Raw genomic sequence first — 16337 nt, 5'->3', positions numbered from 1 at the left:
ACAGACTGCATGCTCCACGAACACGTGCTCGTTCTGATGCCTTTTTTCTTTTTTTAAGTATTGTCAAAGACCACTGGTCTCTTTGAAGGGAGACATTTGGTCTCGATTTTTAAGAAAAAAACCTAACATTTTAAGATTCAGTTGAACACAGATTTACTATTCATGAGATAGACGAAGTGCTTCTCTCTGGCTAGAGATTTGAAATTATGTTTTAGCTTCTTTGACAACCCTTCTCTAGTGTCCTTGTAACTGCTCCTGGCTTTCATTTTCTCCTACGTCTCATTTGGAGAAGACCCAAAGGAGTGAGGGCTGGGGACGGGGAGGGCCTGTAAAGCTACAGGGTAGGGAGGTGCCCGGGTGGCTTGGTCCCTTAAGAGTCCCGACTCTTGGTGTCTGCTCAGGTCATGACCTCACAGTTTGTGGGTTCGCGCTTCATGTCAGGATGGGGATTCTCTCTCTCCCTCCCTCTCTGCCCCTTTCCTGCTTGTGCTCTCGCTCTCTTCCTCTCTCCCTCTCAAAATAAATAAACATTAAAAAAGGAAACTCCAGTGTAGGAAGTAGAGAGATGTTTGCTCTGTGCAAGCCTGTTCGTAGAGGAGTGGGGTCCTTACACGTAGTCCTCAGTGCCCCATTCCCAGCCGCAGAGTTCTTGAAACTAGTGAATGGGATGGTGTGCAGTTGAGGGAGGAAGCTGTGATTTATTTTGAGATGCGTTAGTATCAAAAAGAGATTTTCGGATTGAGGATTTGATTTGCACATGATGTAAAATTGCAAATCTTGCATGAGGTACCTGGAGTGTAAAATAAGTCTCTCTCCTGTGCATTATCACCCCAGACCCTGTAAACTGTATCCCCAGTTTACGTTCTCAAAAGCACTTTGCCGGATTCTTTTGTATCCTTCCAGAACGCGTATCGCTCATTAGATATAAAACATGTCTATTTAGTAATAAATTCATTCATTCTACAAATATGAGTATCTACTTTGTGGCAGGCCCTATTCTAGGAAGCAGGAGTAAAGTAGAGAACAAGAATCAGTCCTCAGTCTTCAAAGAATTTGCTACATTGTTGTGGGGGGATAGACAATCAACAATAGGCATATAAATCCATAACAAGAGTCGGTGAATGCTGTGAGGAACACTGCAGTGTACAGCAGGAGAGAGTGATGGGGGTTTGTTGCTCTGATGGGTTGATACTCTGGCAGAGAACTGAGGGAAGTCAGGTGTAAGCCTTGAACATTTCTGAGGGCCAACTGTTCCAGGCAGAGGGGACTTTAAGTGCAAAGGTCCTGAGGCCATTTCATGCTTTGCATGTTCAAGGTCAAGGAGGCTGTGATTCTGAAGCAAATAAAGTGAGGAGGAGAAGAGTAGGAGGTGTGGTCTAGAAGTAACTAGAAGCAAGGCACTATGTGACCTTGTAGCTATGATAAAGACTTTGGATTTTTCTTGCGATGGTTTGGGAAGTCATTGGAAGGTTTGGAGAAAGGTGAGATATGCTGACTTCACTTTTGAAAGGACCTCCCTGGCTGCTATTTGGAAAAGATTTGTGGTAGATGGGATAAGGGTACCAGCAGGAGGACACATTAGGGAGCTATTTCAGCCATCTTGGTGTTCAGGTGAGTGCCATGATGTGGACCAACATGGCGGGCTGAACGTGGTGAAAAGTAGGGATTCTCAACACAGTTTGAAGATTGTAAAAACAAGATTTGCTGATGGATGAGCAATCCTATAGGACAGAGTGAAGAAGGTAGTCTCACAGGTTTTTTCACCTTCTTCTTTAACCAAAGCAACAGGTAGAATGAACCATTTATGTAGAAGGGGAAGAGATTGGAGGGAGCGAACAGTCAAAAGCGGTAGTTGAGGTTTGTACGCGTTCAATGAGGGATGCCTACCAAGCATGTAGGTAGAGGTGGGATGTTCAACACACAAGCCTGAGGTTTAAGGGACAGATCGAAGTTACAGGTATCCATTTGAAAAGCATCAGGGTGCGGATAGATGATACTTAAAACCACCCCAGTGATGAGCTGTCCCTGTGTGCGTGTGTAGATGAGTAATTGTGGCCCCTTGTTCTTAGGATTGTTTCAAAATAGCTTCACAAAGATCTGTCTACCTTTTTCTTTTTAATGGCTACAGATTTGTCTGTTGTGTAGATGCACAGTAATGTGAAGATAAGACTGCTTTTTATTTTTTATTCTAAGAGTAAAAACGAAATTACCAACTCATCTACTTTTCTGATGTTGTACAATTTGAAAGTAATTTTTGAGTCATTCTAAGATCCAGTTTGACATGTAAATTTAAATTAAATTTTAAAATTCATTTAAATAGTGGCTATCAGAAAAGGTGTTGATTAAAGTGGGTCCCAGAATAAAAATTGTGGTTAGCAGGCAAAACAGAAACGTCATGAAGGAGAGCGGTCAGAATTTAATTCCATGGTCTCATCTGGTAACTTAAAAAATGGTCAGGGAGGGGGCTTCTGGGTGGCTCAGTCGGTTGAGTATCTTGATTTTAGCTGAGATCATGATCTCACGGTCGTGAAATCGAGCCCCGAGTTGGGCTCTGTGCTGAGTGTGGAGCCTGCTCGGGTTTCTCTCTCTCCCTCTCTCTGCCCCTCCCCTGCTCGCTGTCTCTCTCAAAATAAATAAACGTTTTTAAAAACAGGTAGGGAAATGAACAAATAAAGAATGGCACATGCAAAGGATGCGCTGTGACATAGACATTAAATGGCGTGTGCAAGATAGTAGTGTGTAGGAACATTAAGGTATGTTCACAATATATTAAATGTGAAAGAGGATGACTTCACAACATATTAACAATCACGCTATTTGTGTTAAATACACATTATGTATGCACGTTAAAAAAAAAGACTGGAAGGAAATTATTAATGTGTTGAAAGTTCTCTTTATTTCTTTGCCTTTGTTTTTTCTAGGAAATGTATAAAGGGCTTATTTCAAATCTACCTTATATTCTTTTGTGTAGTTCCTGAACATAATAAAAATATATCAGTACTAGGGGAGAAAGAATACAATTTTATTACAAGTTTAAAGTGACTTGTAAATACAGGTTATCACAAGACCATAAACATCACGAAAATGTGGACCTCCCTCCCACCCCCTTTTAGGCGCTAACAAGCAAAATCCTATTGAATCTAAAGGGAGAGCTGGCCAGGAGAGTGTATGCTCCCCAAGGTGGGGGAGGGGCAGACTTTGGTTTTAGGGGGGCTCTAGAGCTCTGGATTTTCTCCTTTTCCTACAGTTATTCAGTGCCTATGCTAAGAGCTCATTCATACTTACATTCACTGAATTCATTGTATACCAACTGGGACCAGGTGATTAAATATGTTCTCTAAGCATATTTTTTTTTATTCAATTGGGTGGCCTTTTACTGTTGTTTCCCGAAAACTTCTTAAAGCTTCTGTCCTCAAGCCAGGAACAATCCAATATCAAATGTTTAAAAAGAAGATGTGACTGTTCCTCCTAGGACCTTTTTTAGAAACTCTTGCTAAAGACAGTATTTTGATTGACACAGGGTTAATGACAGTATTGCTAAATTTAGGGAACCCCACCGTTAAGGCCTGTATGTTCTTAAAATTACCTGTAAGGTAGAAGCTGTTTTTCTCTCTTCTTTACTCATGAGATATTAAGAAATAAAGGAGGTTAAATAACTCGCCTATAGTCATGCAGTTATTAGTGGCAGATTCGACTTTAACCCTGGTTTTGGCCAGGTTTGGGTTCTTAACCGCGGTAGAAAAACAATTTTTATTGGTTTATTTCTTTTTCCCTGAATGATTGGTGCAAAGGACGCGGAGCAATGGTTCTCAAAGTGAGGTCCCTGGACCAGTACGATCAGAACCATCTGGAAACTTGGTAGAAATGCAAATTCCTGGTCGGGGGGGGGGGGGCGCCAGGAATCTGCCTTTGAACGAACCCTCCAGATGATTTTTTGGCTTGCTAAGGTGGGAGAACTGTTGCCCCAGGGCCAGGAAAGCCTAGGTAGAGTATATTTTCAAATATTCTTCTCAGAGGAGACCAAGTAGGCAGAACAAGAAGGCGTCGTAGTTCGCGAAGGCGGAGAATGTCAATGAACACGGAGGGTAGCGTGAACAGGGCTGAGCACTGAGCGGGATAAAAGAGACACTGAGGTTCAATTTTACTTTTTCTCTCTCGAGTTGTCCCTCTGACTCAACTTTGCCCACACTTTGTGCTTAAAATACCCATAGAAAGTAAGTCGGTTTGTGTATACTGGAACCGAGGGTGTTATCAGAACCGTGTGAGCTCTGGGAGTCTGTCAGGTCGAGCAGACGGTCTGGCGCAGAGGTAGCTCTGACTCACAGCTGAATCTCATTGTCAAAACTGGTGTTCCGGTTCCGTCCCTTCAGGGACCAGGTTCGGTAGGTGGAAAATGGCGAAATGATTTGCATCTGCAGCGTTGCTAGTGGAAAACTGCTCCAGTTACTGTCAGAAGCAACCCGGTGCAGGTGGAAGAGCCCGGGGAGGTTGGGAGGAGTCCTCGAAGCGCCAGCCTGCCGTTGTGATGACGCAGGCCTGTTTGCGAACGGCTCCAGACAGATGTCACGGACGCGGCATCTGGTGCTTATGGTCCACCCCGGAGCACGTAGATACGTCCTGTCATGCTGTTCCATTTCGAGCCACACGGTGCTCTGCTGTAAAACGGACTCCAGAGAAGGGCGATATGGCGGAGCGTCTTGGCTGGCACCCACCGCTGCTCTGTGCTGGGGTTCTCACCCTCAGAAAAGAGGTGCACAGAGCCACAGGTCTTGGGCCAAACCACATGAAGAATACGGAAACCAAAACTGGGGTTGATGGCATGGAGGACAGGGTTTTTTTTGAGGGGGGGGTGTTTGTTTTTCTCACTGAGAAGCTATAAATAGCGATCATTAGAATTGTTTCTCTCCCTAGAGGGTTGATATGATTTGCCCATCATTATGAGGGAAGGGCCTTGGCCATCAGCATTTCCCTCACTGTGAGCGTCGCAGGGGGGATTTTAAAAGGACCTGTCTGGGTTGTTGACCATGATATGATGGGGGACGGTGCTTGGGCTGTTTGTCACTCAAGTTTAAATGTCGCTTCCCCTGGGACTGATTGGCCAGAAGTAGCCACCCACTAACTTATGATATCATGCCTTTTTTTTAGAGCAAGAGAGAGAGCGAGCACAAGCAGAGGAGAGGGGCAGAGAGAGAGGGAGAGAATCACAAGCAGGCTCCACGCTGAGATCAGAGCCTGACACGGGGCTCGATCCCACAACCTGAGGGATCACGACCTGAGCTGAAATTAAGAGTCAGACGCTCAACCAACTGAGCTACCCAGGTGCCCCAATCATGCATTTTTTTTTTTAATAATCTGCATAGCACATACTACTATCTGATTTTATTGTTGTGATGACAGCTTACAGAGATACAATTCACATACCATACAATACCCCCTTTCAACTACACAATTTCATGGTCCCAATATATTCATGGAGTTGTATCCGTCACCACAATCAACTCCGGAATATTTTCATCACCCCCAAAGGAAACCCACCACCTCTAGCCATCCCCTGCACAGCTGTAGGCAACCACTAATTTATTTTCTCTTTCTCTCTGGACTTGCCTGTTCTGGACATTTCACGTAAATGAACTCATACAATATATGGCCTTTTGCAACTGGCTTTATTCCCCCGGTTTCCTGTTTTCAGGTTCATCCATGTGGTAGCAGGTACCAGGACCTCGTTCTTTTTCGTGGCAGTCTGATGGTGTTTTTTGTGTTTCGTTTCTTCGTCTCATTAAAAGCAAAGTTCTATGAGAAAGGACACCCTGAGGCTCAAACAAGAGGAGGATGTGTCCCATATCACAGGGTCCCTGCGGAGCACAGCCTGAACTGGAGCACCCTCTCTGACTCCACAGCCCTTCTCTGTTCCCGGCAACACAGTGCTTTTGTGCCTTCGAAAGCCGATCGGTTACCACTGTTGATTGGTTGAGTATTTCCGGCCACTGGACAGCATCAGCACTGTTAGGCTGGGGCAGGAGAGACCCCTGTGCATCCCTGCTGTTGAGGGAGAAAGTTCGAGTTGTTGAAGTATAAGAGGGCATTTGCTTGACTTTCCCGAAGCCTGACTTTCTTCCCTGGTGGGATCTTGAGCTAACACTGCTAATAGAATGAATAAATGTGTAGAGCTGAACTCCCCTGCTGCTGGACTATCCTGGCCAATTGTGCATCTGCACATAGGCAGGTCTTTCCCCGAGGCCTTGCTTCTGCTCGTCACTTGAATAGCAAAGTGGCAGGAAGCAGAGTCTTATTACCACGTCTCCCACAGCCAGTGAAAGCCGTGTTAATTTAACCTGGACCTGGGGCTTCAGCAGGCAGCCTTGGGCTAACAGTGCTTCTCATATCCTGGGTTGATTCGGATTGCTTTCGGAGAACCAGTCCCTGCTTCCTGGGCAAAAGCGGGGTTCGTGCGTCCATCCATCCAGCCGTCCGTCCACCCACTCGTTCATCCACTCATTCATCCATTCTGTATTTGTGAAGCTGCTGGAGGCCTCCGTGAGATGCTGGGGGTACGGAGCTAAAATACTTACCACCTTCCAGGAGTTTACAGTCTACAGTAGAGGTGGGTAGTCGAGCAGCTATCAACAAAACAATGAAATGCTGGAAATCAGAGCAGATCATGAGATGTCTGGAGGGAGCACTTGATGCCGTTAAGGGAGAAGAGATGTCAGGAAAATGTTGAGGGTCCCTGAGCTGACTCCTGAAGGCAAGGTAGGCACGAACCAGGTGAGAGAAGTGAGGAGATGAGGCACACACACACCACACGCAGCCCGTTTGTCCTCGGGCCCTCCTTTCACGCTTGGGGTCGGACTCGCTCACGTGCGGGCAAACATTTAATAACACGTGCACGCGTGGGTGCACAGAATTGGGAAGTGACACACAGAAGCGTACTATTTTAGCGTGTCTCCCAAGTGGATGTAACAGTCTCAGATAACCTCAGATCACAGATGACAGTAAAGTAATCAGGAAGTGGTGGGTTTTCAGTCACACCTGTGTTACGACTCGAATAACGTGTATACACTTGTAGATGTGATTTATATCTAATTTATTTCACTGTAAGGTTATGTAATGTAATTCTTACTGATGGCTGTATTTAACGGCCAGCTCTCAAAATGCCTGAAAATGCACGAGTTGGCTTTTGCAAGCTGGTTCGAGTCAGCCCTACCGCATCATGGATTGGACCCATTCTTTCCGTCCGCAAGTGTTTACCCAGCATCCATTGTTAACCTTGTTTACCAGGCGCTGTTCTGAGAGCTGAGAGTACATCAGTGAACAAAACAAATGACAAAATTCTCTCCTGGTTCTAAAATTCTGGTTTTTAACCGTTATTTTTTTTTTTAAAGTTTATTTATTTTGAGAGAGAGAGCGCTGGGGAGGAGCAGAGAGAGAAGGAGAGAGAGAATCCCAAGCAGGCTCCACACTGTCTGCGCAGAGTCCGTTGTGGGGCTCAGTCCCACGACCGTGAGATCCTGACCTGAGCCAGAATCAAGAGTAGGATGCTTAACTGGCTGAGTCCCCCAGGCGCCCCTAGCCACTGATCTTCTAACGAGTCTTGGGTGTATACACACCCTGCCTTCTTCAAGCTGTACGAATGACTGCCTTGCACTGACCACATGCATTGTTCCCTGTGCATGGGGCGTATCTGCTATCGTGGCAGACATCCAGGCCTCTCAAGAGCCTAACATTTAGAAGCAGCAGCTAAGGATGCCTAGTGTGACTTCAGACATCCTTCAGCCCTTCTGTGGACTGAGGTAGTCTGGGAGATGTACTAAGAATGCAGTAAATCTCAGTGACCCAGGGGAGATTACTGGGGATTAGATTGTGTGGGTGGTAGCTCCCCGAGGAATTCCTCTCTGACTGCTTCCTGTGGGCACTCCCGCTGCTCAGAATTTTTTTTTTAATTTTTATTTATTTTAGAGAGAGAGAGAGAGAGAGAGAGAGACAGAGCACGAGTGGGGGAGGGGCAGAGAGAGAGGGACACACAGAATCTGAAACAGGCTCCAGGCTCCGAGCTGTCAGCACAGAGCCCGACGCGGGGCTCGAACCCACGGACCACGAGATCATGACCTGAGCCAAAGTCGGATGCTTAACCGACTGAGCCACCCAGGCGCCCCTAAAATTTTTTTGTTTATTTTTGAGAGAGAGGGAGACAGAGTGTGAGCAAGGGAGGGACAGAGAGAGAGGGACACACAGAATCGGAAGCAGGCTCCAGGCTCTGAGCTGTCAGCACCGAGCCCGACACGGGGCTCGAAATCACGAACCATGAGATCATGACCTGAGCCGAAGTCAGACGCTTAACCAACTGAGCCACCCAGGCACCCCTACCTGCTGCTCAGATTTTTATGCCCCTTTCTTTCCTTTCTCAGACGTCCTCTGTCTTAGCCCTTATTGTAATGTCTTGGACAAAAATTCCTTGAGATTATAGACTGTGCCTTAAAATCAACAAGTATTTGTTGACAAGCTGAATAAATGTACTTTCCATTTATTGATCAGGCGGCCAAACCTCGTAAGCTCTGGAAAAATCAGACAGACGTTTATGAGCACATGTAAAGGCTGTTCCCCATTTTGGCAGCCGTGGTTTTAAGAGGCAGTTGGAATTTAACTAACCTTGAACTTGAATGAAGAACAAATAGGTGCCTGTCAGAAGGTCCTGAGAGATGGAGATTCAGGTCCTGGGAAGCAGGTACTGGCTGCTACCTTGCTGTGTGAGCCCGGGTCTTAGTGTTTTGGCTTGTGAACACAGACTGGGCTAGATATTCCTGTGCTTTGATATTCCTCGACTGTATTAAATTTTCCTAATAGTTGCAGGATGCAAAATGGATGATTTGGATAATTTTTTTAATAAAGAGTTCAAGGATACCTATTTAATGGAAAAGCGGGAACAAGACCGTCAGATACGGTATCCGGTTCTACTTAAAGCACCATTTCTGTATCCATGGTGAGCTCAGATGCATTTGATAAACTGGAGAATGATTCATTCTAATATCAAAGTGTATTGGTACAAAAAACACTTTTTTTCTAGGCAAGGAAAGCCCAGAACAGCAGGAGTGGTATTGTAACCTTTAACGGGAAAGGGGGAGAGCCCTCAATAAACTACTGCACAGACACAGCCTCGTCCAGCTACAATGTAAGAAGATAAGAAATGAGCAGAGGTGGGGGGCCCCTGGGCGGCTCAGTCGGTTAAGCATCCGACTCTTGATTTCGGCTCAGGTCATGATCTCGCGGTACCTGGGTTTGAGTCCTGCATCAGGCTCTGCACTGTCAGTGTGGAGCCTGCTTGGGATTCTCTCTCTCTCCCCCCCTTCCCTCTCACTCCCTCCCTCCCCCTCCCCTGCTCATGCACTCTTGCTCTCTCTCTCTCTCTCTGAAAGTAAATAAACATAAAAGAAAAGAAAAGAAAAGAAAAGAAAAGAAAAGGAAAGAAAGAAAGAAAGAAAGAAAGAAAGAAAGAAAGAAAAAAGAAACGAGCAGAGGCACCGAAGGCTCCAGGCAGAGAGGTGCGTCCCCACCTTGCCATATGTCTTGTTCACGTGGCCACACGTCCAGCCACGTCCACCTTTTGGGTAGAGCCTGCGTTCCATCTCTGTAGCCCAGCCTTCTGAATACAACATTTCTAACTAAATGTTTTTCCGTGTTTCTTTAGTAACCCTTACGTGGCCTCCAGCCTCCAAGCTGCCTCTCGGAGTAGCGAGGACTCTGGTTCGAAAATGGCAGGACGTTTTGAGGGATCTTCGCATAAACCGATTTTCCTAGCAGTTTTGCAGATGGGGAGGTTTTTCCAGAAACATCCATGTTACGCTATAGAGGAAATAGCTATACTTTAAATTTTTATGCCTCGGGGTAATTTTTTTTTTCTTCTTACTGTGAAACTACTATGATTTTTGTAAAAGGAAAACATCAAACTGTATAAAAGTTTGAAAAAAAAAAGGAAACGAATACAATCATTCTCTCCAGACACTTGAAACGACCCAATTTTAACTCCTCCAAAAATGTAGTGCTGTACATATCCACCTGCCGTACGTATGAGCATCCATTCATGCCCCCTGCACTGGGTGTTGAGATCAAGGCTCAGCATACCTTGCAGCAGTAAGGAATGAGGGCAGGAACTTTCCTGATAGACATATCACCAAATGACTTCTCCCCTTAAAGAATTGCATTGTTAAATAAGACTTTTTTTTTTCATCTTTTTTCTCCAGAGACCATTGAAAATGCCCCTTTCATAAACCATGGTAATCTTTCAGAGGGTTGAGGAAGAAATAGAAAGCCAGGCTTTGTAATGTTCTCCATGAAACATGATGTTGGTGTCATTGCATTCTTGTTCCTAGATAAGCTTTCTAAAAATATAGTCAAATCATGCTGCCTGCGGAAGTATATTCACAGTACTGTAGTCAATAATTTGAAGCGACAGAATTTTCCCAAATGTTTCCTTCGTATTACATTTTTTATAATATCAACTGTGATCTCTTTTTATTAGGAAAAATCCAGTAATCAGTACCTTGGGTCTTTTCCTCCCTTTATTTATGTATTTTTTTTTCATTCCATGTAAATGAGGTTGAATGTCACCAGCAGTCACTTATCAATAGGTTTCTGCTTGCTTTTGGCTCTTGCTCGTAAGCTTTGAGACGTCCACGTGTACAGAAATAGAGAAACCACCACACTAGAACTTTTCTCTCAGCTTTTTTCTCGGCTCTTTGCCCTTTTGGTCTAACAGGATATGTGTAGGAAAAAACGTACCCATGAAACCTGGTGCGGTCAGAGTCTACCAGGGGACACATTTTGGTAATTGTCCTATTGTGATAGGACTGAGAATTCAATCCATGGCATGTAAATGCAGCACGTATAAATTAAATTACCTTCAGAATAAGTGGTGATAATCTCTTCTCAAGTTCAGTCTCATTGACTACAATGAGTTTTGGTCTCCAGAGTATGAAGCCTCCTCTTGCTTTCGCTTCACTGAATGGACGGACAGATGTTAGGGCTGGATGTCCCATGCTGATGAGGTGTGCAGAGTGGAGGGTTTTCTTTAAAACAAAAAAATAATAATAATAATAATCCCTAGGGGCTGCCTGAGTGGTTCGAGCAGTTAAGCGTCTGACTCTTGATTTCAGCTCAGGTCATGATCTCACAGTTCGCGAGGGCAAGCCCCACGCTGGGCTGTGCGCTGAGAGTGCGGAGCCTGCTCGGGATGCTTTCGCTCTTCCTCTCTCTCTGCCCCTCCCTGTCTGTGTGTCTCTCTCTCAAACTAAATAGATAAGCTTAAAAAATTTTTTTGAACTCTTTAAATGGACCTTGTAATTCATAATGATAATACTACCCTCCATGTTTTCCTGTACCTGGTTTGTGCTAGGCAGGTGCCGAGCAGGTCCAGTAGGCAGGCATTTAATGTAACTGCCTCTCATATGAGCAGTTAAAATGACATGCCGCTAGAAAACAGTGGTCTGCAACTCACCGGTTCCTTCATGACACGATGTACAAATGTTCCCCTTTGAGTTGATCTCCCTTCCTCTGGTTCCCAGTTGCCTAGTACACCGTCGTGTCTCAGCTCAATTAACCAGGTCTTCAGTGGTGGAGGCTCCAGCTGCCTCCGGTTCTGCATGCTTGCAGATCATGTCCTGCCGCGTACCCTTGTGCAAATCTGTGTGTTTCTGGGCACACTTATGAGACTGAGGTGGGTTATTTGATAGCCAGGCAACTCCAGGAAATCAAACATTCGAATAGTCACTTCTTCTATTAATGTGTAATAAAACTATGCGTGATTGCATTGAGACCTGGGCTGAGATGAGAGGGTGGCTGAGGACTGCCTCCCATCCCACTCCTGCCCTTCCAGCTTGTTGTTCCCGTGCACCTGTCCTCCCCCTCCACTCCTACCCGTCCCTCTGGGCCACCTTCTCTCTGAAACTTCCCTTGTAAGGTCAGTTCCCCCAGTGTGTCAGACAGGCCACCGATGACTCCCCCGGACCTGGACCAAGAGCCCCGGCTTCCCCTTTTCCTCCCTTGGTATCTGGAACAAGGTATCAGGTGCCTGGAAGCAGACAGCGTTTCGTTCTGATGCTGGGGACAGAATACCGAATTCAAATCAGCTTGAACTGAGAAGAGATAATTGGTTCCTATCACTGAGAAGTCCAGGGTTAGTTTCCAGGTTCACGTGGGGTCCGAGGTCACCCCCTTTTCTTGGCTGTCTTCCTCTGAATCAGCTCATTGGCTGGCACACTCTCTCTTCGTTATTCCAAGACAGGCTTCTTTCTGTTCTGTCTCCTGTCCTCAGCAACCTCCCAAGGAAGCCATTCATTCAACGCAACACGCATTATCGTGAACCTACCATCTGCCAGGAAACATTCTAGACCTGGGGGAGAAAGCTGTGAACAAAACAGGCAAAAACGCTTGGCTTCACCTCTATTGATGCTCTCTTTGCAAAAGTGCTGATAAATGTTCCCAGGGGTTGTGTCTTCTTGTCTTGGCTTGGGTCACCAGACCACCCCAAGAATCAATGGTGAGGTCTCCGCCGTGTAACTAGATGGATTGAGCTGAGGTGGAGGGAGGTTCCCCAGAGGAAAAGGGACACACCGTTGCCAGCAGGGTGAAGAAGCGATGCTGTTCAGTAGGCAAAAACAGTAGCTGTGGCCCCCACCGGGAAGCCCTCGCTGATTTGCCCGCCAGCTGTCCATGGTCCTGACCGCTAGCCCTCCGGCTCTCTGCCAGGTGGTTTCCAGCCCCGGGGTCGCTGACGCTCCGTTTTCTTCTCTTCGCTGCAGCTCCAGATGAAGATGAGCCAGCGGGCTGCCTCGCTGAGCACCATGGCGCCTCTGCCCCGCAGCGCCTACTGGCAGCACATCACGCGTCAGCACAGCGCGGGGCAGCTCTGCCGCCTGCAAGGTAAGCGCGGGGCCGGGGGCAGGCGGTGCATCTGGCCTCTGCGCAGGGGGCTCGGCCGGGCCGGCTGCCCGCTTCCTGCCCGAGCCGGGGCCCCCGTCGAGGCCTCACTGCCGGGCGCGTACTCTGTCACCTCGCAGAGTCTTGGGCCCTCGACCCCAGAGGTCCATGTGGGCAAGAGGGCTGGCGTCCACGTTGCGAGAGGTGGTCTAGGGTGCTGAGCGCGAACGGCATCAGCATCCCTCAGGAGCTTGGTAGCGTGCAGATTTGCAGGCTGCTCCCGGGACCTGCAGAATCGGGAGCTGTGAGGTCAGGGCCCAGCCGTCTGTGTGTCATCAAGCCCTCCAGGCGACTCTCATGAGGGCCCGAGCTTTGCAACCATGTGCTGCTGGAAAGGGACGCACCGGGGTCCAGGTCCTGGGTTCCAGTTCTGCCGGCACTCTCAGCACATGTCAACACATCCTGTCTTCCGGAAAGTGGTCTTAGAAGCAGGATACAGAATAATCCAGGGAGGGGACAACGGGAGCAATTAGGGGGGAAAAGATCAGACATTTCTTATCTTTTCAAATGTAGTTTTTATGTTTTATAGTATATAAGAATACCTGGTGCATATGGAGCTTTTTAGGTTTATTTTATTTACTTTGAGAGAGAGAGAGAGAGAGAGAACCAGTAGGGGAGGGGGAGAAAGAGGAGGAGGCAGAGGATCCAAAGAGACTCTGTGCTGACAGCAGAGAGCCCGACACAGGGTCGAACCCATGAACCATGGGATCATGACCTAAGCTGAAGTCAGACGCTTAACGACTGAGCCACCCAGGTGCCCCTGCATACTTCTAAAAAGTAAATAGGTCTATGTGGAGGGGTCCCTGCTGAAGAACTTCCCATGATGAGCTGGAAGATCCCAGAACATTGAAGGGCGTGTGCTCGACGGCACCTAGTTCGTGTGCAGAAATGGGCTGAATAAATGAATGTAAGGACGAATGAATGACCACAGAAAACAGTGGCCTCGGCCGTAAATGGCGCGGTCTGTTTCGTCATCACTCAGCCTTCCTTTTCGCCCTTCTCAGTGGCCATATCCCGAGTGCCGATGTGAGTGACTGCCCCGTCACTGTGCTTACTTTCCAGAACATACCCACAGAGAGAGGGTTGGGTTAGATCAGGTTGTCAGAAAGACCATTGTTCCCGTATCACGTTCAGAGATTTCTGCAATATTGGAATTACGTCATGAGCATTTTTCTCCTATCACACCTCTTATACTATCGCTCAATTTTATGCCATCTCTTCTACTTAAATACATTTATTTTTGTAAAGAAAACTGTATTTTACTGCCTTCATACTATTATAGCAACTGGCTATATGTATTTTTAAAATACGATAGATAAATAGCAATTATTGAAAGTTTGAAAGAAGTATGCATAACGTACATGTACACAGAGCTATTGAATTGCTTTGGAACTTGACTTTCCCTACCCTTGCCAGGAGGATCTTTACCCAAAAAAGGATGTCTTTTTAGATTCTATGTGCCTGGATGTAAAATAGAGTCGAGAACCAAAGTGATGTAGGCTTCATAAGGAGGAAATTGGGAGGTGATCTTAGTTCTTGCGATACAGCGTGGTAATTTGAGAAGTCACTTTGCATCAAAGTTGATGTATCTCGGGGTTTCCCTAGATGAGCGTGTTTGCAAAGATGCGCTGAGAGTGAGGACGTCCTGAACACTTGGGATGTGTTGGAAGTTTTAGTATTTATTAGTGAACATCCCAGAGCTTAAGAATCCTCGGAACATAGAACATACTCACCTTTCTATCTTTAACTAATCTAACCATCCTTGACCAAAATGAATAGTCATTCATCAGAAAGGATAAAGCCCAAGGGTCTTATCAGGACCCTGATTGTGTAATAATACTTTAAAACATCTTTTTAGGTTAAAAGAGGATGTTGTAGATACTGTTACCCACTGTTAGTATGCTCTTAGAGTATACACGGGTATTCCGACGATGTCTGCATCTGGTTACTATGAGGAAAATGGCTTTATTTACAGGATACAGACACATTTTTTTTCAACGGCAACAAAATTTGCAAATTTACTTGCGTGCAAAAAGCCCGTATTATGGTTGGAGGGCCATGCTCCGTTCATGGGTCTGGGATGATTGTCAAAGACAAGTAATCCACTAGTTCCAAAATAATAGACAATAGTGATAATGTTACCTCTGGAAGCAGAGCAGAACAATACAAGGCATCACAGCAAAGAAAGAAGTTTGCATTCTTTGAGAAGTTCCCGTTATTTTGTATCAAAACCAGCATGCCGCAAATCCAACAACACGTCGCAATTAAACTTGGGTTTATTCCCTTTATTATTAGGTTTATTATTAATTATCCCCATCCTCCATCACTCAAAAGTAATGAGGTATTACTGTAAAATTAGGTTCAAATTTCTTGGTATAGATTTTTCAAGGGAACCCAGGAATCGTAGTTACAAAACAGCGATTTGAAGATAGTGATGGCATGGTTTCTAATGAAATTGATGCCAGTCATGAGAATGAATACCGCGGATTTTCTGCACACACAGTGGATTATCCAGCTTTGTATTGATAACCTACAGGGTTTTGAAGATGATAGTTAAAACTTCCGTTGTCCGCTTTTTGTTACATAGTATGATCTTCACTGAACACACACATTTCCGTTTGAGTTCTTGCAGTTTTCCTGTGTGGCGTACTTGGTGAAATATCCTGCTATCTTATACTATCTGTGTGGGTGAAAGTGGCATTGCAACTGCTTCAGAATTATTTGGGGCTTTTTGGCTTTGTGTTTTTGTAACAGTTACTCGAGCAGCCTGTTTGCTTCCACATACTTCCATTACACGTGTTTTGTTTTGATACTTCGTTTGTACCAGTGTTCACTGAGAGATTTCTTCGCCTGCGGGTTCTGTGTCAATGTGTCTGTTTTATCTTTGAGTCACCACTACTCTCTGAGATACAGCACCGACATATGGTCTCTGTGTAGTGTGGGACTCAGTTTACCAGTAATGTGTTGCCTTAAATTGTTTTTTCTCTCAGACTGCCTAAAATTGATCTTGCTTCTCCAAGGTGGTCAGTTACGTGAAAAATAGAATGCGTTCATCTATCGTTTCACCTCTTCCTCCCATCTTCCTCCTTCCCTTTCTCCCACCCTCCTCCTTCCCTTTCTCCCACCCCTGGATTAAAGCCGAAACTGGGGGAAAAAAATCATGACACCATTACCCTGTTGCCTGAGGTTACATGGCACATCATTTCTTCTTGTTTTGATGGTTCTTATGAGCTGTGATTCCTCTGGCCGGCTCATTTGCCTGGACATATGTCAGGATGACTTTTCCTGTGGTCTGGAGGTCAGTCTTGGAAAGCACCTAGACCCTTATGGGAGAATTTGCCCGTCAGGTTGGAGAAATTGCCATTTCC

General features: G+C 45.9%; 1 protein-coding gene across 1 annotated transcript in view; it reads left to right on the top strand.

Annotated features, from left to right (window-relative positions):
• The window catches only part of DOK5 (docking protein 5), a 153209-nt gene that overhangs the window by 131968 nt on the left and 4904 nt on the right, over positions 1-16337 (top strand). The window contains exon 7 of the mRNA XM_047853044.1: positions 12792-12912. Coding sequence (XP_047709000.1) covers positions 12792-12912 — 121 coding nt within the window. The remainder of the gene's footprint in view (positions 1-12791; positions 12913-16337) is intronic.

This window comes from Prionailurus viverrinus, chromosome A3 (genome assembly GCF_022837055.1).
Source record: "Prionailurus viverrinus isolate Anna chromosome A3, UM_Priviv_1.0, whole genome shotgun sequence".
In the NCBI taxonomy this organism is placed as follows: domain Eukaryota; kingdom Metazoa; phylum Chordata; class Mammalia; order Carnivora; family Felidae; genus Prionailurus; species Prionailurus viverrinus.
This window is presented reverse-complemented; position numbering and strand designations above follow the sequence as displayed.